Here is a 22,275-nt window from a genome sequence, read left to right on the forward strand (position 1 = left end):
CGATGTAGTGTACACATCTGTATTTGTAAGTGGCGGCATAAACGAAAGGGAGCAGATCCACATTCTATCCCAAGTTATCGTCAAAGAAAGCTACTCCCTCCGTCCCATAATATAAGTCGTTTTTCAAGCTATATTAAGCTAGTCTCATCTAGATAGATTTAGAAAATTGTTTAAGAGTTTCAATAGTTGAAGCGTACCTTTCGTGGCAGAGTCAGCAATGAATCTTCTGCAGAAAACAGAGTTCCATCCACCTTTCTCATGCATGCACTTGCCTTGGCCTGCGACAAAAGTTGCAGGAACGAACTTTCTCAAAAACGTCTTCACAAAGAGTAAATAAGTAAGAACTAGGATGACACAACTTAGAAAAGGAACTGACCATCATGCCATGTTTCACTCCATTAGACTATTTCATGCATTCCCAGATAGTATCAGTTTAGGGTTAATGATACGTAGAGATAACTGAATTCGATATATGAGAGAGTAACATCGTTAGGAAATAGTATATCTTTATTAAGCATCTGTTTCCAACCCACTTCAAGCCATACAATGATTACACAACACACGCATTCAACACACTTCCAAGAGGCTCGTTGGCCCGCCTGCAGAATGTTCGATCAAGAGTACGCCGCTTATGCAGATCTTCTGGTAAGCTGATCCTTTGAAGTGCTCTCAAATATCTTGTCTGCGTTGCCCACCTCAAAACCATCGCGCCTGTGGTGTTCCTTGACCTTCAGAAAGTAAGAAAGCAGTATAATTTCACTAGCAGATTAGGGGGGCAACTAAATACTGGCCGAGTAATACTACAGCGTATATATCCTATGCAGGAGAGTGTACTAAGTACTACCATTTACATTAAAATACTCTGATGATAGTATTAAGTAACCTACAACCCTCATTAAAAAGGGAGATGGGACATTATTACTAAGTCGGCACAGGGGAACATAAACATCACAGATGCAAAGTCGCAGTCATGCTCATCTTGACACTTGGAAGTACATTTTCCAAGTATGGATTATGCACGAAAGAAAACAGACGAGTACGGAATAATCGATACATTCGTGACAAATTGTGCAAACCTCTTCATATTGCAAATCTCTGAACTGTGGAAGTGGCAGCCGTTCAGCAAATTCAATATAGGAACGTGGAATAGATTCAGTGATTCCATCCGCAAAAGTAAATAATGATGAATCAGCTACAGTTGAGCTTTGCTGGAGGAGACCGTCAGGACTCACTGTTGAATTATATAGGGAAAGAACATGTAAATTAGTTTCTATTCAAACCGTGGTACAATAATTAAGTGGACATGTATCCTTCAGCTAATAGCTATTCTAAGAGGTCGAACATAAAAGATGGATAGAAAGTATGTCAAATAAATGCAAACAAACAAGTGATCTTATGTCCATGAAAAAGCTATTTGAGATCTAGCTAACAGTTCATCCATATATATAAACCACAAAAGAAAGACCTAACAGGAAACCAAAAGTACACTCTTCCTAAGGCCAATGCTACTAAAAACTGTGGTTAGATGTAATGCCCTGGAATAAAATGTGATTCAGATTTTCAATACAAGTAGCTAAGGTATGAAAGAGGAAGCAATTCGTCAAAATTCAACAAATACGTAGCCATGGGCCTCTACCCACTAACTACTGAATAAAATCTGGTTGGTTCAGAAATCAGCAACAGACCTTTCAAAATTCCTCCTTCTGTATTTAACTTGAACCCGTTGTCCTCCACAAATTTGTTGAATTTACTAATACTTCTAATATCTGACTCTAAGCGATGAGTGGAGACTGTGGCATGGTTCAGTGCATAGCCATTAACAAGAGTCCATCCAGCATATTCACTTTCCCTGGTGCCCGAATGGAAAGTATGGAGAGTCAACATGGCTAATGGAATAAAGAAATAAATGTATGAAAGACAGAATCAGGAAACTACTAAGCAAATGGAAAAAAAAGGCAACTCCATTTCTTATGGAAACTGCACAGAATCAGCCATAATACACAAACAGTTTCGTGGTGACCAACATAAGATTTAGCTCCTGGCCTATTGAAGCAGTCAAGAGTATTTACATGAGTACCTAGATAAAACCTGGAAATCAGAATAAGTGGGCTTCTCCCATGTCAGCTCTCCAAATGTACTTGCAAGAACAGCATATTTATTTCCATTAGCTGATGTTTTGATGTATTTCCGTATAATTTCCTGCAGAGAAAAAGTAACAGATAAAATAAAATACAGTTGTATATATGAGTAAAAGATGGGAATAAAGCAGCTCTAGTGGCAGCCATATCAGAGCTCAGTAGTCAAATTCCCTGACAGCCGATGTTAACGTCAGATTTTTCAAACTAAATATCTTAACACTAGTGCCAGTGCATAGAACATTATAACCTACTCATCTCTGAGTATTTACTCTGACAGAACTACAGAAATAACCTAAGAAGAAACGGTTTTCAGAAAGCATTTTTTTTCTATGGTGATATGTTTCAGTAGTCTTCTTCAGCCATACAAAAGTGTTATGAGCTATGTCTGAAATTCCTTTAGCCCTACAAGCATATTATGAACGAACAGTTGTCCATAATACTACTAATATCTTAGACAAACAAACTGAAGGAATTAAGTAATCGCCGAGTATCACCTGGCTCGGAGCACTCAGCTCATCTACAAGAAGTTCAGAAATGAATATCCTTGGCAAAGGTCCATATATACCAGCTCTGGTGTATCCATCATTGTTGGGAGGGGAAAACCATAGCGCTCTTAGTTTTTTCGCTGGGAACCTTAGTTCTTCACGAGACTCGTAACCAAAATCAGTAAAAAATTCAGCAAGTGAGTCTATACCATAACCGTCAACCTGCAGTTATAACAGACGGGAAATGGTCATAACAATAATCAACATCACACAATTGTGCATTATGTAACACGGAGCATGTAGAAAGCCAACTAAATTTTAAGCTAGTACTCACCCCAAATGTTCTGAAAGCAAAGTGATCAAAACAAATGTGGTCCCCGTCGTAAGAATGGACAAAGTCCAGAATCTTTTCGGCAGTTGGATTCCTGCTCAAATAAACTTTTTGCATGTTTGAGAGAACTGACCGGAAAAATAGATCAGAACCCTGAAGTAGAAGAAAGTTAAGACTATTAGTTTGTTTCCCAGGAAATTTGAGAAGTAATCAATCCACAGAAGATGAAACAACAAGTATAAATCAAGTAACATATAGCCAAAACTATTAGAAAGTATGAAAAACGAAGTGATTGAAAGTTTTCCCCATGGCCATTATATGGTATGGGAAAAATATTTTTAAAATAATTAAATATCAATATTTCTATTGTTTGATCACCCTGACGCATATGAAGAACAAAACATTCTTTCGAAGAGGTTTGAATCAACAGAAAACTGATTTTCTTTCAGTGTTGTGCAAAGGGTTCTTCAGAGAGAAACAAAATCATATGGATTTCAATCCTCCAAAATTCATGTGAAAGTCGTTGGAATCAAAGAGGCCCTCATGGAAACGTCCCTTCTTACTTCAAAACTTCCATAAACTAATCCTCATTTTCAAGTTAAAGAATCAAAGAAGGAACAACTGTTTCAAGGCTGATCCAGAATTATGAACCCAATAAAAAATTACATGTGGGGTCCATCCTTGGTGATTATTAAACCCATGGTGTGCCAAAATTTACTTCTACCTTTTGTACAAAGAATTTATAAGCTCTGTCAGCTCTCGTAGGAAGTTTGTGCTGTACAGTTCCATCTTCTATCAATTGGATTCATTTGCTGAAATCTGCCCAACGGTCGCTACAGTTCACAGGTTTATAAATTCATGGATAGCAGAGAAACGGGGACACCAGAATTTGAAGTCACACACGATGCACGCTTCACATCTCAGGAGGCCTAGCCTATCATGGATCGTCAGCTGGAAAAAGGCGCTTCCAAATAACTCCGAGGACCGAGGGTATTTCTTTTAGTCCACTTGGTTGAAGGTCCCTGTTTAAGGTATAGTTTGTTTTCCTACTTACGACAACGATTTCTGCAGTCGCTGTGCAGTAGTAACACAGTTATAGAGCGATTTGGGTGTCTCCAGGCTTGGATCAGGGCCTCCCCTCCGACGATGACAAGGTACTATCAACAGGACAGGAGCAGAGCAGGACATGCCCACCATCCCTGACGTTGGCGTAAAACTAAGTTCCACTTCCGGGAGCGTACGTACCTTGGGAAGCGGATCGGAGGCGGGAATGGGTGAGGGCGCGGCGCCGGCGGCCATGGCGACGCTGCGGCGGTGGTGGCGGAGACCGGACGGAGCGAGCGGCACGGCGACCACGGGGGAGCGGCGAGTGCGGAGGAGCGCAACGGCCGCGGGGAATCTCGCGGCGGCGAGGGTCGCGCCGGCCATGAAAGGGTGGGGAGCGAGGCGGAACGGGACGGAACGGAAGCGGACTGGGGCGGGGGTTCACTGGTGTGGCACGACAAGTAATAAGCAGGGAGCGATCAGCAGAGAGAGAAGTCGACAAGTCTGCACCGGAAGCGAGGAAGGACAGATGCTGCCGGCAGCTGGCAGCTGACGCGGCGAGCAGCAGGAGTTGCGGGCGGGTTTCTCCAAGCCAGTCACGAGGCCTATCCGGTTGGGCGAGGGCCCGCTCGGCTCGTCCGAGGTTTCAAGTGGCCCATTTGAGGGATATTCTTGTTGGCCCAGGTCATATTTTAAGTGCGGATTTCATGAGGATTTGGGCTGGGCCCAGGCCATCAGGAAAGCGCGTTAGAAGAAACCGCCTAAGTGGTTGTTTGGATACTAAGAATTAGATGCCAGATTTTGGGAAACGAGTTTTAGGAGGATTTTTAGGAAAATCAATTTTAGTTAGTTTTTCTGTTAAGATAAATATATATAGTTCCTTGTTTGGATCAAGACAAATTATAACGTGGTTATGTAGTTCTTCGTTCGGGAAGCAACGAGTTGTATTATGTACAGATTTCGTTGAGCATCATATTTGAGCTTCTCAACATGCTCTTGTTGGTTACCCGGAAGGCAGGAAGTACTAGTCTACGTATGTATTCGTCCTGCTTGTATTCACCGTGCTAATGACAAGCACCGACGCGGTGCCGCGCAAGCGCTGCGCCGATGGTTTCAGCTATCCAAGCGTCGTGCCAATGTTCTCGACCGGGAAGAACCAGCTTGAACAGAAGAGGAGAGTAAATGGCTCTCCAGCACGTGGTGTCACAACAGTGCCCATGGACGCTGACGAGGTTCCGCTTCTCGCATCGGGACTCGGGAGCAACATTGCTGCCGTCGATGGTGTCATATATGTCGCCATGGGCGATAAGGAGGCCGCGGTGCTCCTGTCGAAAACAACACGCGCCTCCTTCGGTGGTGTCGCAGCCGTCGCCATGGACGCGCTGAGGAGGTCGCGCTGCTCCCATCAAGCACAACACATCACAGTCGATGGTGTAGCAATTGTCGCCATGGCTGTTGAGGAGGTTGTGTTGCTCGCGCCGAGAACACGTCGTCGTCAATGGTGTCATAGTCGTTGTTGTAGCCGCTAAGCAGGTCGTGCTGCTCGCACTGAAACAACACGTCGTCAGCAATAGTTCGCAGCCGTAGCCATGGGCGCCGGGACCAACACGGTGCCGGCGAGGCTTGCCGTGAGGTACCGCCGGTGGAACTTAGTCGATCACCACAACGAGGACGCCCAGTCCGTTGCCATCTACTTGTACGTACGAAACGGGTATATAGAAAAACCACTATTAGTCGTTTTTCTAAAAACTCACTTTTTTGGGTTTTTAGAAAACTCAGTTTGACTTATCCCGTTTCAGTTGGATAATCCAAACAAGTTTTTAGGTTGTTATAATAGAAATTGCGTTTAAACAAAGTCGGTTCTCCGTAAACTGGCTATCCAAACAACCCCTAAAACCAATGGCCAACCTCTCACTCTCCTGATCCTCAAAAAAAAAAACCTCTCACTCTCTTCTAACTCAAAAAAAAAAAAAACCTCTCACCTCTCTTCCGGGAGAAGCCATGTCGAAACCGCCACCGCCAACGCCGCCCGCCTCCGAGGCCTCATCCTCTTCCGGGAGAAGCCATGTCGAAACCGCCACCGCCAACGCCGCCCGCCTCCGAGGCCTCATCCTCTGTCGCCGCGGTCGCTCCTCGTTCCCTTCCTCCAACGCTCCTCCTCCCTCCTTCGTCCAGCGGGAACCGAGGCACGCGCGGCCGCAGTGCCGCGGGGAGCAGGAAGGGCAAGGCGCCGGTCGGTTCGGCGGCCGGCGCGCAGGGAGGGAGACACCAGCACGACCCGCTAGGGGAGGCGGTGAGGTTGGTTGGGAGGGACGTGGACCCGGGGGTCGCCGGCGCTGACATCCTGGAGCTGGCGATGGCCAAGGGGCCCATGTTCTCGTGGCTGAGGTACTGGCCGGAAGAGGGGTATCCCGAGGAGGGTCGACCTTACTGAAGCCCATCCCGGCTGTTAGGTACTACTCCCTCCGTCCCATAATATAAGAGGGTTTTTTACACTAGTGTAAAAAAAAGCTCTTATATTACGAGACGGAGGGAGTAATATATATTGCAATTTTATTACACATCAGTGTTGGGGGTCTTTGCCCCTAATCGGTCCAGTCTAGGAGTTGATCATCTCCCGTGCCACTAATTATCATACCGCCAATGACTATCCTGTGCACCTATGTAGTTCAAAATGTGCTTAAGATTACTGCACACAATGTGATCCAATGATTCCTTCAGCGTGAGTTTATCTCCACTCGGTGTCTGAAATGATATGTGATGCGAAATGGATCATGTCTTACCAAATTGGCCAATTTGAATTATAGCCTTGCTAACTCTTTTTGGTTGATGAGATTAAGCTAATGTTCATATCTTAACTGGTAACTGTTCACTTTCCCACCCAAAATAGTGCCGTTTTATTTAAGCTGTGCATGTACTACTCATGTTACATCATTTAGCAGAGCTAAGTCAATGATCCACGAACATCGATGCTTCTGATTACATGTTTTAAATTATTTATTTAGATCTCAGTTTCTTAGTTTGATTCAAACTGCATGTTTTGATTGTGAGTAGTGCTAGTTGACGAAATTCAGCGAGACTAAGATGAGTTATTGTATAATTATCGCTGAAATATATGAAACGAGAGCTTTATATTAAATTTAAAGAATATGTAAAAACATTATTTTCTCAGAAGCCTAAGTATAGCCACATGATAATCATTCAATACATCCATCTTAAGTCCCCATGCTCCATTTATCTACGGACTAGCTGATAGTACACAATAAAATACAAACCGTTTTACAAGCTTTTATAGATACCTCACAAGCCACAAACTCACACAATATTATCACGCGCTTAAAGGACCATTTTCTTATGTCAAACCAGGAGCCTGTAGGAATGACCTCACCAATTCAAATTCTTGTACACATGGGTTCAGTTCAGGCATGATGTGTGGACGCCTGAAGAAATCCATTGCGAATCTGACTGGCAATGTCTGCAACGGCACCTGGGCCATGCGGGAGGAAAACTGCAGAAGATTTGGATGAAGCACCAATCTCTTTCATGGTGTCAAAGTATTGGGTGAGCAGAACCAAGTCCATCACATCCTTGGCGGAAGTCCCGGGCACATTGCCAGAAAAGCCAAGCACACTGTCTCTGAGGCCATCAACTATTGCCTGCCGCTGCCTTGCAATTCCAAGGCCAGAGAGATACTTAGCTTCAGCCTCACCCTCAGCTCTCTTGATTTGAACGATCTTTTCTGCCTCTGCCTTCTCATTTGCCGCAACACGCATTCTTGCAGCTGAACAGCGTAATACAAAGAAATGGTTATACATATACATCAAACTGCATAGATAAACATTAGGGTTTTAGATTAGCTATATCAACACCCTAATGTGAACTACTCCTAAGGTTTGTTAGCAATACATAAATGGAACACCTGAGTTGATGCTAGATTTTAGCAGTTCATACTCCAAACTAAGCTCTACTCAAGTAGGCAAACGCTTACCGGCATTAATTTCATTCATAGCCTTTTTAACCTTTTCATCTGGCTCTATATCAACAATTAGTGTCTGCACAATCTCATAGCCATAAGCAAACATAGCCTTCTCAAGCTCCTGCTCCACAGATTTTGCTATGTCGTTCTTTTGCTCAAAAACATCATCCAGTTGTAGTTTGGGAATGCTTGCTCTGATAACTGCAAGATCATATACCCTTGTTAAGAATCTCGTGAGAGGATTTTTAGCATTTACATATCCAAAATTTTCTTCGATTCATGAGAATTTCCAGAAATTACTATATTTTAAGAAGATAATCCTTACCATCAAAGACATAAGATTGGATTTGAGATTTTGGGTTGCTCAGCTTATAGTACGCATCATTTGCTTTGTCCTCCATTGCTCGGTATTGAATGGATGCAACAATTGTAACAAAAACATTGTCCTGTAAGATGATGCATAGTGTCAGCAGAAAATAGATCGCATAAATCAATGTGATCTCTACAAGTTTTTGTGATGCATGGGGGTGTTTTGAGTGGATAATTCGAGAAGTGAATTGTAAGAGTACCTTTGTCTTTGTCTCACAGCGAACGTCCATTTGCCTAAGCCTAAGTGTAAGCTTACCACTGACACGGCTTCCGATAATCCATGGCACACAGTGACACCCGGGATCAAGCACATCCTCAAATTTCCCAAATCTTTCCTTGATGGCTACTGTTGACTGGTCCACTTGTACACAGCAGAGCAACTTGCCTATTGCTGCAACTAGTTTGCCCATTCTTATTTCTGTCTTGAAACAATGAAGGTATGAATCAATGTTACAACAGCTTTCAGATTAAAAAAAATCATTCCCAGTCACTTTTTGCAGGCAAATTATGTGTGTGCTGCAGCAGCACTATACAAGAAAATGATGTACATAACTACATATAGGTAATCCTCCTGTATGAAATAGTGAAAGCCATACAAGCTATGACTAACTGGCCAGCAGATTACCGGATCGTTAACTATTTGCTTAATAGGCTAACATATTGCTGGGTTTTTTGTTTGTTTTCATAATAGGCAATCATATTTTCTGAATTATTCTTTGTATATTTTCAAAAATAATAATTGTAATTTGGTTCGGAAAGCTTTGTGGTTTGCCGAAAGCTAACTTCAATATGCCAATATATTGAAAGTTATCTAAGAAAGATGATGTTGTCACCAATTATTGTTGGTGGGCTGATTGCCTCAACATCTTCTTTTTCCTCTCGATTTAGTTTCATCTCAGACGGATTTTTCTTTACACTTGAAGGATCGATAAGTTATTGCATTGTTTGCATTACTAGACAGTAACATAACCTCTTTCCCCCTATAGCAGGATAGGAATATAGAAGAAGTTAAGGGGAGGTAGTATAGCTGACTTACATTAACCTCTCTTTTGATCTTTGAGCACTGGCACCACAGCCACTGCTGAAGATTTGAGATAACTGGTGAAGATAGTTCGGATTGTTGAAGAGGATATGGGATAACTGGATTTTGTCTTGAATTATCTAGGAGCATGGGGAGTGCTTTTATACACGAGTAGTTGGGTCATATGTATCCAGGTCAACGCCAGCATTTCTTTTTCGGAATCTGCACAGTAGCCTGGGAGAAACTTCTTAGGGCGGGTTTGGATTTTTGTTGTTTGAATCAGTTGCAGCCAACCAAACCCAATACCATGGCTGGTTATGCTAGTCTTGGCTAAATAAGCATTTAATTCTGTTGTCAACGTAGACCTGGCTTTAATGATAGTTGTCGTTCAAAGCTTGGTATCTTAAATGTTGGATTTACAGTCTTGAAAGGAATTTATTTATTTTCTCTCCAGGAAACCTGACTAAAATCTCATACCTCAAGAATTGTGTTCTTAGGATCTCAGGGTCACAAGCGAAATTTTTCTCTTTTTCGAGTACTGAAACTTTCATTTTGGCTGGAGTGTTTAGCAATCTTTCTCTGTCAATTGTAACTGCTGCCTTACAATGGCAACTGCTATGTGTTTCAGTGGATCTTTCGAAAAACTTTGTGTTTGGTGCCAGTTTTTTGCCAGTTTACTAATACAAGAGTCGACGTGAGTTGATTGAGTAAAATTTATATCATGTTACCACTGAAGGCCGGACTTTTGGAGCCGCTGGAAAAGGTAGGAACTTTTTGGAGCCGTTGATCGTTCTTTTCGTGTTTGCCCCTAATTTCTTGTGGAAGTTACGGAAAATCCTCCCCCGGTTGATGTCAAATAACTCGAAAAAAGTAGCCGAGGTATTTGTTGATGTTATGGTAATGGTGAGAGACAGTTGTGGTTTATGTTCGAACTCCGCGTCACCTCCATTATTTTGCTGTCTGTGACAACACAAACATGGCAACTTGGCAAGGGGTAAGGACTGGCGTGCATGACGAATCAAAATTATAATTGTTGACCTGCGATTGGAGCTTTGTATCGTACTACGCGTTTTGCTGGTTTGGCCGTTCAATGGTCGGAAATTCCCCAGCGGCGACCATTCCCCTAGGATCAAATAATGATCCACTAGTGGTTGTCGTGGAGGTGTGGCTTTGATTAGGATCAGGATCAGGATTGTTTCAAAGCTTGCGACCTTAAGTGCTAGAGGACCAACCTCAATGAAATTTGATTTTATCTCTCTTCGAAACTTGAATATGGAAATGCTACTTGAAGAACAGTATTCCTTCATCTGAAAAGGAATCCTATACTTGGGAGTATCTTCAAGGATTGCTAATTTGATTCCCTATATCTATATGTCCGCGGACGCTTCCGTGCAGGAGCCCGCCCCGGCAACCACATGCCTCATGTGCAAAACATCTAATCCGTATAAAGCCATGAAATGTTGATTTCATACCTAGTTCATACAAACTAATACTCCCTCCTTCTCAAAATTTTGGTGCAACATCCGTATCTACACAAATTTAAGATAAAAAATTTGGAACGGGGCACAACAACACAACTACAACACGGAAAAACCTGCCCAAATCCGAAACACCTCGCCGCGTCTTGATCGACGCCGAACACCTCCAAAGAACAGCAACTACAGCTTCCTTTGGATTCATCCGCGACGACCCTACATAGCGCCGGAGGTGAGCGGTCAGGGCCACGACGAACACCGGAGGAGCGCGAACAGGAAACTCAGTCTCCTCGCACGATGCTCCCAACAGAGAAACGACGTCGCCAACGCCGCCATCATGCCGCTCCAGAGGACCAAGGCTTTCGCCCGGAGACAATTGCCAACACCAAGCACGAAGGAGATGGCGACACACTCGACGTCGCCTCCAGAGAGGGGAACGACACCCGCGGGTGCCATCGACGCCGGCCGGCCAAAACCGGACATGATTTTCATCCGTAATGTTGCGCATCTCCACTCCGACGAGGTACCGGGCAGCACCGTTCCTGAAGCCTCGCACCGCCGTCATCGTAGCAGATCCGCGGAAGCCGCGTAGCCGTGGTCCAACACCACCCGCACTGCCGAGAGAGCCAACCAGAAGTGTTCCTCGCCAGGATCCGGCAAAAGCCCTCGCCTTGTCCCCGCTGTGCCTCCAACCGAACCGCGAGCCCCCGCGCCGCCAGCAAGAAGAACGCCGCGCCAGACCACGCTCGCGCCTAGCACGCGCTCCGCCACGCCGCTCGCGCCAAGACCGAACACCCCAGCCTCCGCGCCGCCCTCCAGACGCAACTCCCCCGCGCGAAGGAGGTGCGTCGGGGCGCGCCACCCCAGCCCGCGCGCGCGTCGCGACCGACCAGCACGCCGCGCTGCCCTGCTCCATCTCCAGCCTGCGCGCCCCCACTGGCCACGACGCGCCACCCTCTGAGCACCGCCGCCAGATCAAGGAAGAAGCCCCCCGCGGCCCCTACTCCAGGCGAGCGCGAGCAGATCCCGCCGCCACCGGCACCGCGCGGTCTTTGCCCGGCGGCGGCGGCGGGGAGGGAAGGGAGAGGGGGAATCGAGGGGCCGGCGGCTAGGGTTGCGCACCCGGGTCGCCCGCGGGGGACGGGGGGAGTTGATGGTTAGAAAACGAGCTACATTCGAAAAGAAGATTGCAAATTACGTACTACACTACTACTACTCGTCGGAGTAGAGATTGATGACCCCCTTGTCGGAGTCGCCGGCCTCGTGGTCGTTGGCGGTGGGGGGAATCGAGGGCATCTCATTGTTGTCAGCGTCATCCGCGAAGAACTCCTCCGCTCAACGTTGCGGAGGCGGAAGCGGCCACGGTTCGCCGCCACACCTCCTCGAACTCGAGGACTCAAGAATAGTGCGGTTCTCCGCGAAGAGGGTGTTGTCGCGGACGAGCTCGACGAAGGAGGCAGCGCCCTTGCGTTCGGCCTCGAACTGCGCCTCCGTTGCGAGGTGCTCTGCCTCCTCGGCTTAGGCGAGGAGGAACTGCTCCTCTGCCTCCTTCGTCGAGAGGAGGCGAATTTTGTCGCCCCCGCAGGCCACGGTGTCCACCGCCTCAAACCCGGCGACATGATCAATCCCCACCTCATCCATGCTCGCCACCTCCTCCTCCTCCGACTGCTATGTCGCTTTCGTGCTTGATCCTTACCTTCTGTGTTTCGCTGTTTGATCTTAGTTAACTCCTCTCTTGCTTTGCACACAGTTCTACTTTGTAGTTTGCCACGGTGGAGCCACTGTGATCGGAGGAGTCCTCAGCAGCTCCTTCGCTGAAGAGATGAAGGGCAAGGCGATGAAAGTGCTAGGGTATGCGCTCGGCTCGGCCAGTGTATCACAGTGTCGATAGTTAGCTTCCTTTGATGCCCTTTCGCTTGGCGCTGGGATGATTGAAGATGGTGGTGATGTTAGCATCGTCTGTTTCTCTTTGTTATCAAAGTTGCCAAGACATTGTTGAATGGCTTATAATTTGTTTATGATGCAATATCGATGAAGTGGATTGGTGCAACATGCAACATTGGTGCAACAAACACAAAGCTCACAACAACAATGGTCCTTCAGAAAATTAGAATGGCCTCCGCCGCGAGCTTAGCCCATCGCTCTGACGCGAGCATCTTTTAGTATGTGACCTTCTCGTGGACCACGCCGGACGGCAAGATCGGAGCAGACGAGGATCCAATGCCGGCGTGGACGGAGTGGAAAAGGAGGAAATGAGGGCGGGTAGGGTTTGGCACTCACCGTCCGGCTTTAATAGTTGAGGCTTGGCTCCATGGGAGTGCGATGAATGTGGGCACCAAATAGGTGGCCTCCCTGGCGAACCAATGGGTTTTCCCATAGGTTTCGCCTGTCATTCTAACGTGACTGATACATTCAGGTGGCCAAAATTGTGTATCTCCCCCTCCCCCTCCACACATACATATGAGTTAAAAATGAGTTGCATCGGACAACCCAAACATATGAGTTTGGATGATAATTTTCTGTCCGACGAAATGTAAAGTCTGATTAGAGGACAAGATGGTATGCAAAAATGTGTTCCGCCAGTATTTATTCTTTAAGGCCAACTCCACCGCGTGACCCATCCGTGACCCATCTGGTCCGAATTTGTCCGTTTGGGGTAAAATACGACCCAACGGTAATACCCAAACGTGGCCCAACCCCAAACCTGGAGCAAACTTGGTCCAAGAATGCTCCCGAACGGACAGAAAACGGACACTCTCCTCGCCCATCTCGTCCGCTCCTGTCCGCCCATGCCTTCCCTCTGGCCCACAAATCAGTGAGACCGAGAGGCTGGACGGGACCCGCGGCCGCCGGGGCACGGGCTGGGCGTGGCGCGCGGCCGCGCCCCGCCGCCCCACTGCTCGCCAGCCCCGCCGCTTGCCACCACGCTACTCGCCAGGCCCACCACCTGCTCCCCGCGCGCCCGCCGCCGCCCGCTGCGCTGCTCGCTGTGCTCCCGCGCGCCCGTCGTGCTGCCCGCTCTGCTCCGCCCTCCGCGCGCGCCCTCCGCCGCTGCGCCGCGCGCGCTCCGCCGCCCGCCACGCGCCGCCCGCCCGCGCGCGCGCTGCGCCGATGCGCCCCCGCCGCACGGGGCGGCGCGTGCTCCCGGGGCCGCGGCGGCGACGGCAAAGGAAAGGGCGGGCGCGGCCTGGGGCGAGGCTGGGGCGCGTGCGCGGGGCAACGCGAGCTCAGGGCGGGGCACGCACGGCAGGGCGGCGGTGAGCTCGTGGCGAGGCGGGGGTTCACGCGGGGCGGCATGGCGAGCTCGGGGCGAGGCGGCATGGCGAGCTTGCGGCGGGGCTCCGGGGTGTGCGCGGGGCGCATGGCGAGCTTGGGGCGAGGCGGGGCGGACAGTTTGGGGTCCCAGAGGCCTTCTGCGCGTTGGGTGCAGATGCCCCATACGTCTGTTCGCCCTTCGGACGTCCGCTAAATCGCACCCCAAACGGACAAAAGCGGACATCCGGATGGGGTCTTGCGGTGGAGTTGACGTAACTTTATCATTGGACAGGAGAGTGTTCAGCGTTCCTTGTCTGCCATTAATAAGTGTGTCATAAAATATAAGAGTCCGATTGAGTTTCCTCGGTCAAGCTCTTTTTAAGATAGCGACAACAACCGTGGAGCTGCATTCTTCTTCTTTTCCTCTTCTTATTTGCTCGTTAATTTCTTGTGAAAGGTACTGAAAGTTGTTTCCGTTTTCTGAAACACGCGTCAAATGTTTGTCATTTGTATTATAAGAGGGGGATGGGATAGTCTCTGTGGGTTGAGATAGTTGGCCATGGCAAAAGAAAGTATGGTTGACGTTCGAACTAAAAGTAAAAGCCATGATATTCGCTGTCACCGTGTAAACGACAGATCCTTGCGCATCTCCGTGCGCGAAGAATTTTCGTATGGTGTGGAACACAACAATGGTAGCGACGGATAAGAACCGACGACGTCGCCATGGGCAAGCAATCGTTGCCCTATGTGCTGCACGTGTTTTCCTGTTAGAACAACTTTAAAGCGCCGACCTAAAGTGTGCGACGACCTACAGAGACATGTCTTCGCTTTTTGTCCGCCGCATGACTCATTTCAGACTCAAATTTGGGCCGCGTTTGTGTCAGCACGGACACGAAACGGACATGCATGACGCCTGCCTAGCCTTTCCCCTGGCCCGCCAATCGGCGGCACGGCCACCCCCATTTCCCTCTCTTTCCAAAAAAAACTCCCGCTCGCTCGCGCTCCTGGCAGCTCGCCATGAACGACATGCCAACCCTCGACGCCGTCGCCGGCCTGGCCTCCGCCAAAGGCAAGCCCCGCGGCTCCCGAGAAAGAGGCCTTCGTTCGAAAAGATGCAGGATGACATGCTCAAGTTCGATGACGAGTGATCTATGATGGAGAGCGTCATCTTTTTTTTGTATGTCGACAAGTGTGCTGGCATGACCACGCCCGAGGTGGCGTGGTTGAACTCCTGCCCCTTTTTATGTACCGGCATGTGTGTCGGCTGCTGGCAAGTTTTTTTGAAGGCTCGCATGTATGTCGGCCGCTGGCATGGGGCCGGCATGAACTCTGGGCGATGGCATGGCTGATAGCATGATCTATGGTTGCGGTCCTTTTTTAAATTCATATTGTTTTTTACGCGGACAAGAATTGGGTCAGACGGTTGGCGCACAACCAACCCAAACGCAGAAGGAGGCGGACGAGCCGATCCAAACAAACAAAAAACAAACAAAACGCGCGTTCGTTTGGGTCAGCGTGTTGGAGTTGCTCTTAGGTCCAAGTCCAATGGGTAATTGCTGGACCCACGAGAAACTAGCGGTGGATGCGTCGTTCCTCGCCTTTTCACCTCGGTAGCTGTTCAGCTGCCATTTTCCTTGGTTGATATTAATTGTTGAAGGATGGATACCTCGGCGGCGAGACACCCTGTTGCTAGTGAGTATCAACTGCTCCGGAGGCCCAGGTGCTCCCGTGATATGGGCTCCTGGCCGTTGGATCTCAAATCGGACGACAGTTGGGAACTGCTGGGTTTGCTAGACCTATGCGTAATTTTTAGACTCCTAGAGGGCTTTTTGCGAAATATTTCAGAGCTCGTGGGAGCCGTTGGATCTCAGATCCAAGGAGCCCGTATCACCGATCCAACGGTTCCCAGGAGTCTATCACCGTAGCACCTGATGCGCCAGAGCACCGGATACAGTTCAACTAAACAAAACTAAAAACTAGGCCACGTACCAGATGACGACCTTGTAGGCATGGCCTCCGAGGCCACTGGCACCTCATTCACCGTGTACGCCCGATGTCCGAGTTGTCGTTGTCGTCGCACCAATGGCGGAAGGGCCGCCAGGCAACGCGCTCCTGCTTGAGACACTCGGGCGCCTCCGCCACTTGGAGGCGGTGGCGCGCTCAGACTCCGCCAACCCCACTTGCAGGAGCTAGGTGTTGAGTCGTCGCTGGCGGCAGGCGTCCAACTCGACGATTGTCTTAGCCAGGTCGAGGGCCCAAACATCCGCGAGCGCGAAGTATGCGAGGACCCAGGCCGGCTCCACCTGGGTCATGGCGAACGCCGCTATGCCTAGTGCTGCCTCGGGTAGGCATTTGTTGGCCGTTGAGGAGGATGTGCCGCCGGCTCCGACGCCTTGGAAGTAGTACTCCACGCGCAAACATGGGTTGGACGGCTCCTCCTTCTTGATGGCGACCGGAGGCCACGGGTTGTCTGGCTGGTGACGAGGTGGGAAGGATGGCTTCCACATCACACAGCGTTTGATCTGGATGTTGCGGCTGCGCGGTCGGGAGGGCGGCTCCTCCTTCACGCATCCTCCAATTTGGATATCGTGATTGCGCAAAGGAGACAGCGGCACCGGACGGTGGTCGATCAACGACCGCCACAACGTGATCTCCATGTGTCGCGCGATCCGTCATTCATCGCGGCCACGACGGCGAGCAGGGGTGGCTTTTGCTCCTCGTCATCCGAGGAGATCGGATCCACCTTGACGGCAGACAGAGCTATGGACGATGACGGCCCTGGAGACCGTGGGTGGCAGAGCCAGCTGGATCGAGAGACACATTGCGGCGATGGGTGGTGGAAGTGTGGTAGTGTGCAGTGGCTTTGGGGAAGGAGGAGTGGGGAGGATAGGATTTGCGTCGGAGGCATGCTGGCTTTAATAGCCGATCTCCCCTCGATTTGGGGCCAGTTTGTGGGACTTCGTACATCCAAACCGGCTCAGATGAATTTGGTGAGCCACGTTGGATAGGTAAAAGGGTCTTCTCTGGAGATTTACAGGCGTTTAGGTGGTCTATGTTGAAGATTCCCTAAGGGCACTCCAACACGGATGTCGGAACTTTCCCTATACGTTAGGACTGGACGGTTCGTCCGAAGAACACTTTTAGCCCTTCAACATGGCCTCCCATTTTGGTCTGATCGATCTGGACGTACGAAATCCCTTAATCTGGTCCCAAATCACAGGAGCTCTAACTCTGGATTTCCCCCACGTCGGTCTTTAACAGTTGGACACACGCAAAACTTGGCCATGAGCTTGCATTTTTTCACACTTTGTCCCTCTACCTCCGCTCTCGGAGCCCGTTACCGTTGCCGCAACCCTTCGAACACCCTTCAGGCCTTGTCAGGCCTCTGCCACTCCACCCAGCTCCTCTCTGACAAGGCCAATGTTGTTGTCGCACCCCTCTCCCCAATCCACTGCCGTCTAGGTACCATTCACCCTTGCCAAAGCCGTCCATGGAGGGTACCAGACAGGACAAGTGTTTGGTCAAATGACATAGCGCATTTTCTATGTTTTTGTCGTTTACTTTGATGGAAACACTTTGACTTCGGAAAAGGAGTAATTCTACATCGAGAGCATTTGGAGTGGTCCAAGGTTGTTTTGAAGTTGTACGCCGACATGCTAAGCAATGAGATAGAGATGTTGTGAGAGTGATGACAATTTATGCGATTATGCACAATAAGATTGTTGAGGATGAGAATGGGGCAGTTTGCCAAGTTCTAGAATTTGTACTGATTGGTGATCATGTCTAGCTTCCAGAGCACAATGATGCGGCGTTTGAGCAATTTCTCTAGATGCATCATCAAATTCGCAATCGAGAGACTCATACATAGCTTAGCTTCAGAATAGCATTTATGAGCGGTTCATGTTGACAATTAGAGTATGTGTCCAAATAAATTTGAACTGTTTTATTTCAAAATATTATGTTCACAATTGTAATATTTATATTTAAATTATTGTTGCATTGTAGCATTTATCTTTGAAGTACCGGTGCATTGTGGTATTTACATCGGTTATTTTTAATGTTTAGAGTATAAATACGAAGGGAGCGGATGTTTGAGAGAACCAGATATTCATGGACATGTTACCGATCGAATGGTTGGGTTCCCTTAATCGTGACCGTGAGATCCTAAAGGCATCTCCAACGTCGTGCCGCAAATCGAAATCTTTATCCATCCACGGAGATGAATACGAGAGCTGGCCATCCAACCCTATACCACAAATATCCACCTCTTTTAACTTACAAAAAATAGCACAATAGTCTTCCGTGGTTCCGCCAAATAACAACAACCTTCCTCCGACGCAACAACCTTCTCCCAAACAGCAGCGGTCACACAAGCAAGAACCAAATAGCCTTCCGCCAAACATGCTGCACTTGGAGAGAGAAAAATGAAACTGTAGAATTGTATTGAATAATTGTTGATGCAATATTGTGCCAGTACAAGAGGTATATATAAGAGCCAAGCCGCACCTGACCTAGTCCTATTACAAACCGAGTAGGAGTCCTAATCCTATTACAAGTTGTATTCTAACATCCCCCGCAGTGTCAATGGTAGGCTCGATGACGTTGAGACTGAGACGAATGTCTTGAAGCAGAGTAGTCGCCAGGCCTTTAGTAAAGATATCAGCAAACTGAGCAGAAGTAGGCACGTGAAGAACGCGAACTTGACCGAGAGCCACCTTCTCTTGAACAAAATGAATGTCGATCTCAATATGCTTGGTGCGACGGTGTTGAACCGGATTCCCTGACATGTAGACAGCTGAAATATTATCACAGTAAACAATGGTAGCTTGCTCAATAGGACGGTGCAGCTCCGACAGCAACTGGCGCAACCAAACCGTTTCAGCAACCGCATGAGCCACAGCGCGGTACTCAGCTTCAGCAGACGAGCGGGGGACCGTAACCTACCTTTTTGAAGACCAAGAAAAACACAAAATCTGGATGTGGACCTACGAGTATCTGGACAACCAGCCCAGTCTGCATCAGAGTAAGCTGTCAAGGAGGTGGGAGAGGAGTTGTTGATATGAAGACCTAAGTCTAGTGTGCCTTTGAGATACCGAAGAATACATTTGACATGATTGTAGTGGGGAATACGAGGATCATGCATGTATAAACAAGCTTGTTGGACAGCAAAAGAAATTTCAGGACGAGTGAGAGTGAGATACTGAAGTGCACTGGTAAGACTACGATAAAGAGAAGGATCAGAGAAAGGATCACCGTCGGCATAGAGTTTGGAACCTGTATCAATAGGGGTACGAGAAGTTTGACAATCAAGCATACCAGCACGAGAAAGAAGATCCAGAGTGTACTGACGTTGAGATAAGAAAAGACCAGAGGAGTCACGGATAACAGCAATACCTAAGAAGTGGTGAAGAAGACCTAAATCTGTCATAGAGAATTCGTGGCGAAGAAGAGAGATAATATGATCTAAAAATTGTTGTGAGGATAATATCATCAACATATAAAAGAAGGTAAGCAGTGTTGTTGTTGTGATGAAAGGTGAAGAGTGAAGTGTCAGAACGGGAAGGGGTAAAACCGATGGTTTGAGCATAAGTAGAAAAGCGTTGGAACCAGGCACGTGGTGCTTGTTTAAGACCATAAAGAGATTTTTGAAGAAGACAAACATGATTAGGATAGGAGGAATGTTCGAAGCCAAGAGGTTGTTGACAATAGACTGTTTCTTCAAGAGAGCCATGAAGAAAAGCATTTTTGACATCTAGTTGATGAATTGGCCAGGAAGAAGAGATGGCGATGCTAAGGACAGTGCGAATAGTGTTGGGCTTGACAACTGGAGAGAAAGTCTCATCATAATCGATGTCGTGTTGCTGAGAGTAACCACGGCATACCCATCGAGCCTTATAACGTGCAAGACTCCCATCAGAATTAAATTTATGGCAAAAAACCCATTTGCCCGAAACGATATTTGTATTGGAAGGACAAGGAACTAACTGCCATGTGTTATTCTGCAGAAGGGCATCATATTCATCTTTCATAGCTGCGGCCCAATTAGGATCTAGGAGAGCTGATTTGTAAGATTTGGGTAGAGAGGAAGGAGATAGAGATGCATGAAGATTGAGACGATCTTTTGCAGGTAAACGAAACCCGGACTTAGTACGTGTGCGCATGGTATGATCGTTAGTCGGAGCTGGAACGGGAATAGCATGAGCAGGAGGGCTGGGGAGATGTGGTGGGCGCGTCCGACGCAGCGGAGGAAGCGGACACGGGAGATGGCGGTGAAGACTGCGGCGGCGGGAGGTTTGCCTCGACAGAGTGTAATGGGTTTTCCTCTGCCGGAACAGAGGTGCTGATAGAAGTGGTCGCGGCAGGATCCGCTACCGCGGCAGAGGATTCGGCTGGTTTCGCTGGATAGGTCGGCGGGTGAAAGAAGGGAAGATGATTGCGACGAGAGGGACTAGTGGACGGCGTGGTTGAGTTGGGATCTAATTGTTGATGCTCAGAAAATGGAAAAATATTTTCAGCAAATGTTACATGACGAGACACATGAACACGACCACTAACAAGATCTAGACAATGATAACCCTTGTGCTCGTCAGAAAACCCTAGATGGACACACGGGATAGAGCGCGGGGAAAGTTTGTTAGGAGAAGTGGAGTAGGTGTTTGGGAAACAAAGACAACCGAAGACGCGAACGTCGGAGTAATTTGGATGAGAGAGAAATAAAAAGAAGTAAGGAGTAGTTTGTGGGTTAACTTTAGATGGACGAATATTGAGTAAATATGTGGCCATGTGGAGGGCCTCAGCCCAGAACGTCGGAGGCAGAGAAGAGTGAACAAGCAGAGTGCGAATGATGTCATTAAGAGTACGAAGAGAACGCTCGGCTTTGCCGTTTTGTGGGGAGGTATAAAGACAGAAGAAACGCAAGAGAATTCCATATTGTAGGAAGAAATTTTGATTTTAAAAAGTTGTCAAATTCACGACCATTATCACATTGTATGAATCTTATAGGGAGGAAAAAGTGGACCGAGACATAGCGCTGAAAGTTAAGGAATATATTATGAACGTCGGATTTGTTGCGTAAAGGAAAAGTCCAAACATAATGAGTAAAATCATCAAGAATCACGAGATAATACTTAAAACCAGATACACTTTCTATTGGTGATGTCCAGAGATCACAATGAAGTAATTCAAAAAGAAAAGTACTAGAGGATTGAGAGGAACTAAAGGGAAGGCGAACATGTTTGCCCAATTGACATGACTGACACATAGAAGAATTATGAGAGTCTCTATGACGAGGTATTGAAAATTCACTAAGAAGTGCGGATAACACATTTTTATTGGGATGGCCGAGACGTTGGTGCCACAGATCAAAGAGCCGCCATAGATGTTGGAGGAGCAGCGGCTGGAACACCATGGAGAGAATATAAATCACCGGAGCTATTGAATCGAGCGATCTCGGCCTTGGTCCGGTAATCTTTCACAGACAAACCAAAGGGGTCAAACTCAACAGAAACAAGATTATCAGTGGTGATTTGGCGAACAGAAATCAGATTTTTAATAAGGGCGGGAGCTACAAGAACATCACGAAGAAGCAAGGGCTTAGTTGGGGATTGGATTTGAGCCTGACCGACATAGTAAATAGGAATAGAAGATCCATCACCGAGAGTAATAGAGGGAAAAGACGAAGGTGTGCAAGAAGAAAGAAAATAACTCGATGCAGACATATGACGAGAAGCACCAGAATCGAAAATCCAATCCGTACCTGAGTTTCCTTGCGCAGCAAAGTTGTTCATGGCTTGTAGAAAAGTAGCTTGGTCCCAGCTCGGAGTCAAAGTAGAGGCCGGTTGATACGTCTCCAACGTATCTATAATTTTTTATTGTTCCATGCTATTATATATTCTGTTTTGGATGTTTAATGGGCTTATTTATACACTTTTATATTATTTTTGGACTAACCAATTAACCGGAGGCCCAGCCCAAATTGTTGTTTTTTCCTATTTTAGTGTTTTGCAGAAAAAGAATATCAAACGGAGTCCAAACGGAATGAAACCTTCGGGAACGTGATTTTTGGAACAAACGTGATCCAGAGGACTTGGAGTGGACGTCAAGAAATCATCAAGGAGGCCACGAGGCAGGGGGCGCGCCTACCCCCCCCCCCCCCCGGGGGCGCGCCCTCCACCCTCGTGG

General features: G+C 47.7%; 2 protein-coding genes across 2 annotated transcripts; both read right to left on the reverse strand.

Annotated features, from left to right (window-relative positions):
* Positions 1-486: 486 nt before the first annotated feature.
* Positions 487-4,500, reverse strand: LOC123180973 (uncharacterized). The gene is made up of 7 exons (XM_044593175.1): positions 4,200-4,500; positions 2,958-3,107; positions 2,633-2,845; positions 2,078-2,199; positions 1,686-1,849; positions 1,077-1,231; positions 487-728 (listed from the first exon to the last, which is right to left on the reverse strand). Exons 1-7 carry the CDS (start codon positions 4,380-4,382, stop codon positions 630-632), a joined length of 1,086 nt encoding a protein of 361 aa, XP_044449110.1. The 5' UTR covers positions 4,383-4,500; the 3' UTR covers positions 487-629.
* A 2,636-nt stretch (positions 4,501-7,136) lies between these two features.
* LOC123167380 (hypersensitive-induced reaction 1 protein) lies at positions 7,137-9,690 on the reverse strand. Its single transcript, XM_044585227.1, has 5 exons — positions 9,380-9,690; positions 8,544-8,761; positions 8,300-8,420; positions 7,987-8,175; positions 7,137-7,779 (listed from the first exon to the last, which is right to left on the reverse strand). The coding sequence occupies exons 2-5, from the start codon at positions 8,751-8,753 to the stop codon at positions 7,418-7,420; spliced, it is 882 nt and encodes a 293-aa protein (XP_044441162.1). The 5' UTR covers positions 8,754-8,761; positions 9,380-9,690; the 3' UTR covers positions 7,137-7,417.
* Positions 9,691-22,275: the final 12,585 nt, after the last annotated feature.

The sequence above is a fragment of the Triticum aestivum genome, chromosome 1D (genome assembly GCF_018294505.1).
Source record: "Triticum aestivum cultivar Chinese Spring chromosome 1D, IWGSC CS RefSeq v2.1, whole genome shotgun sequence".
Lineage (NCBI taxonomy): Eukaryota > Viridiplantae > Streptophyta > Magnoliopsida > Poales > Poaceae > Triticum > Triticum aestivum.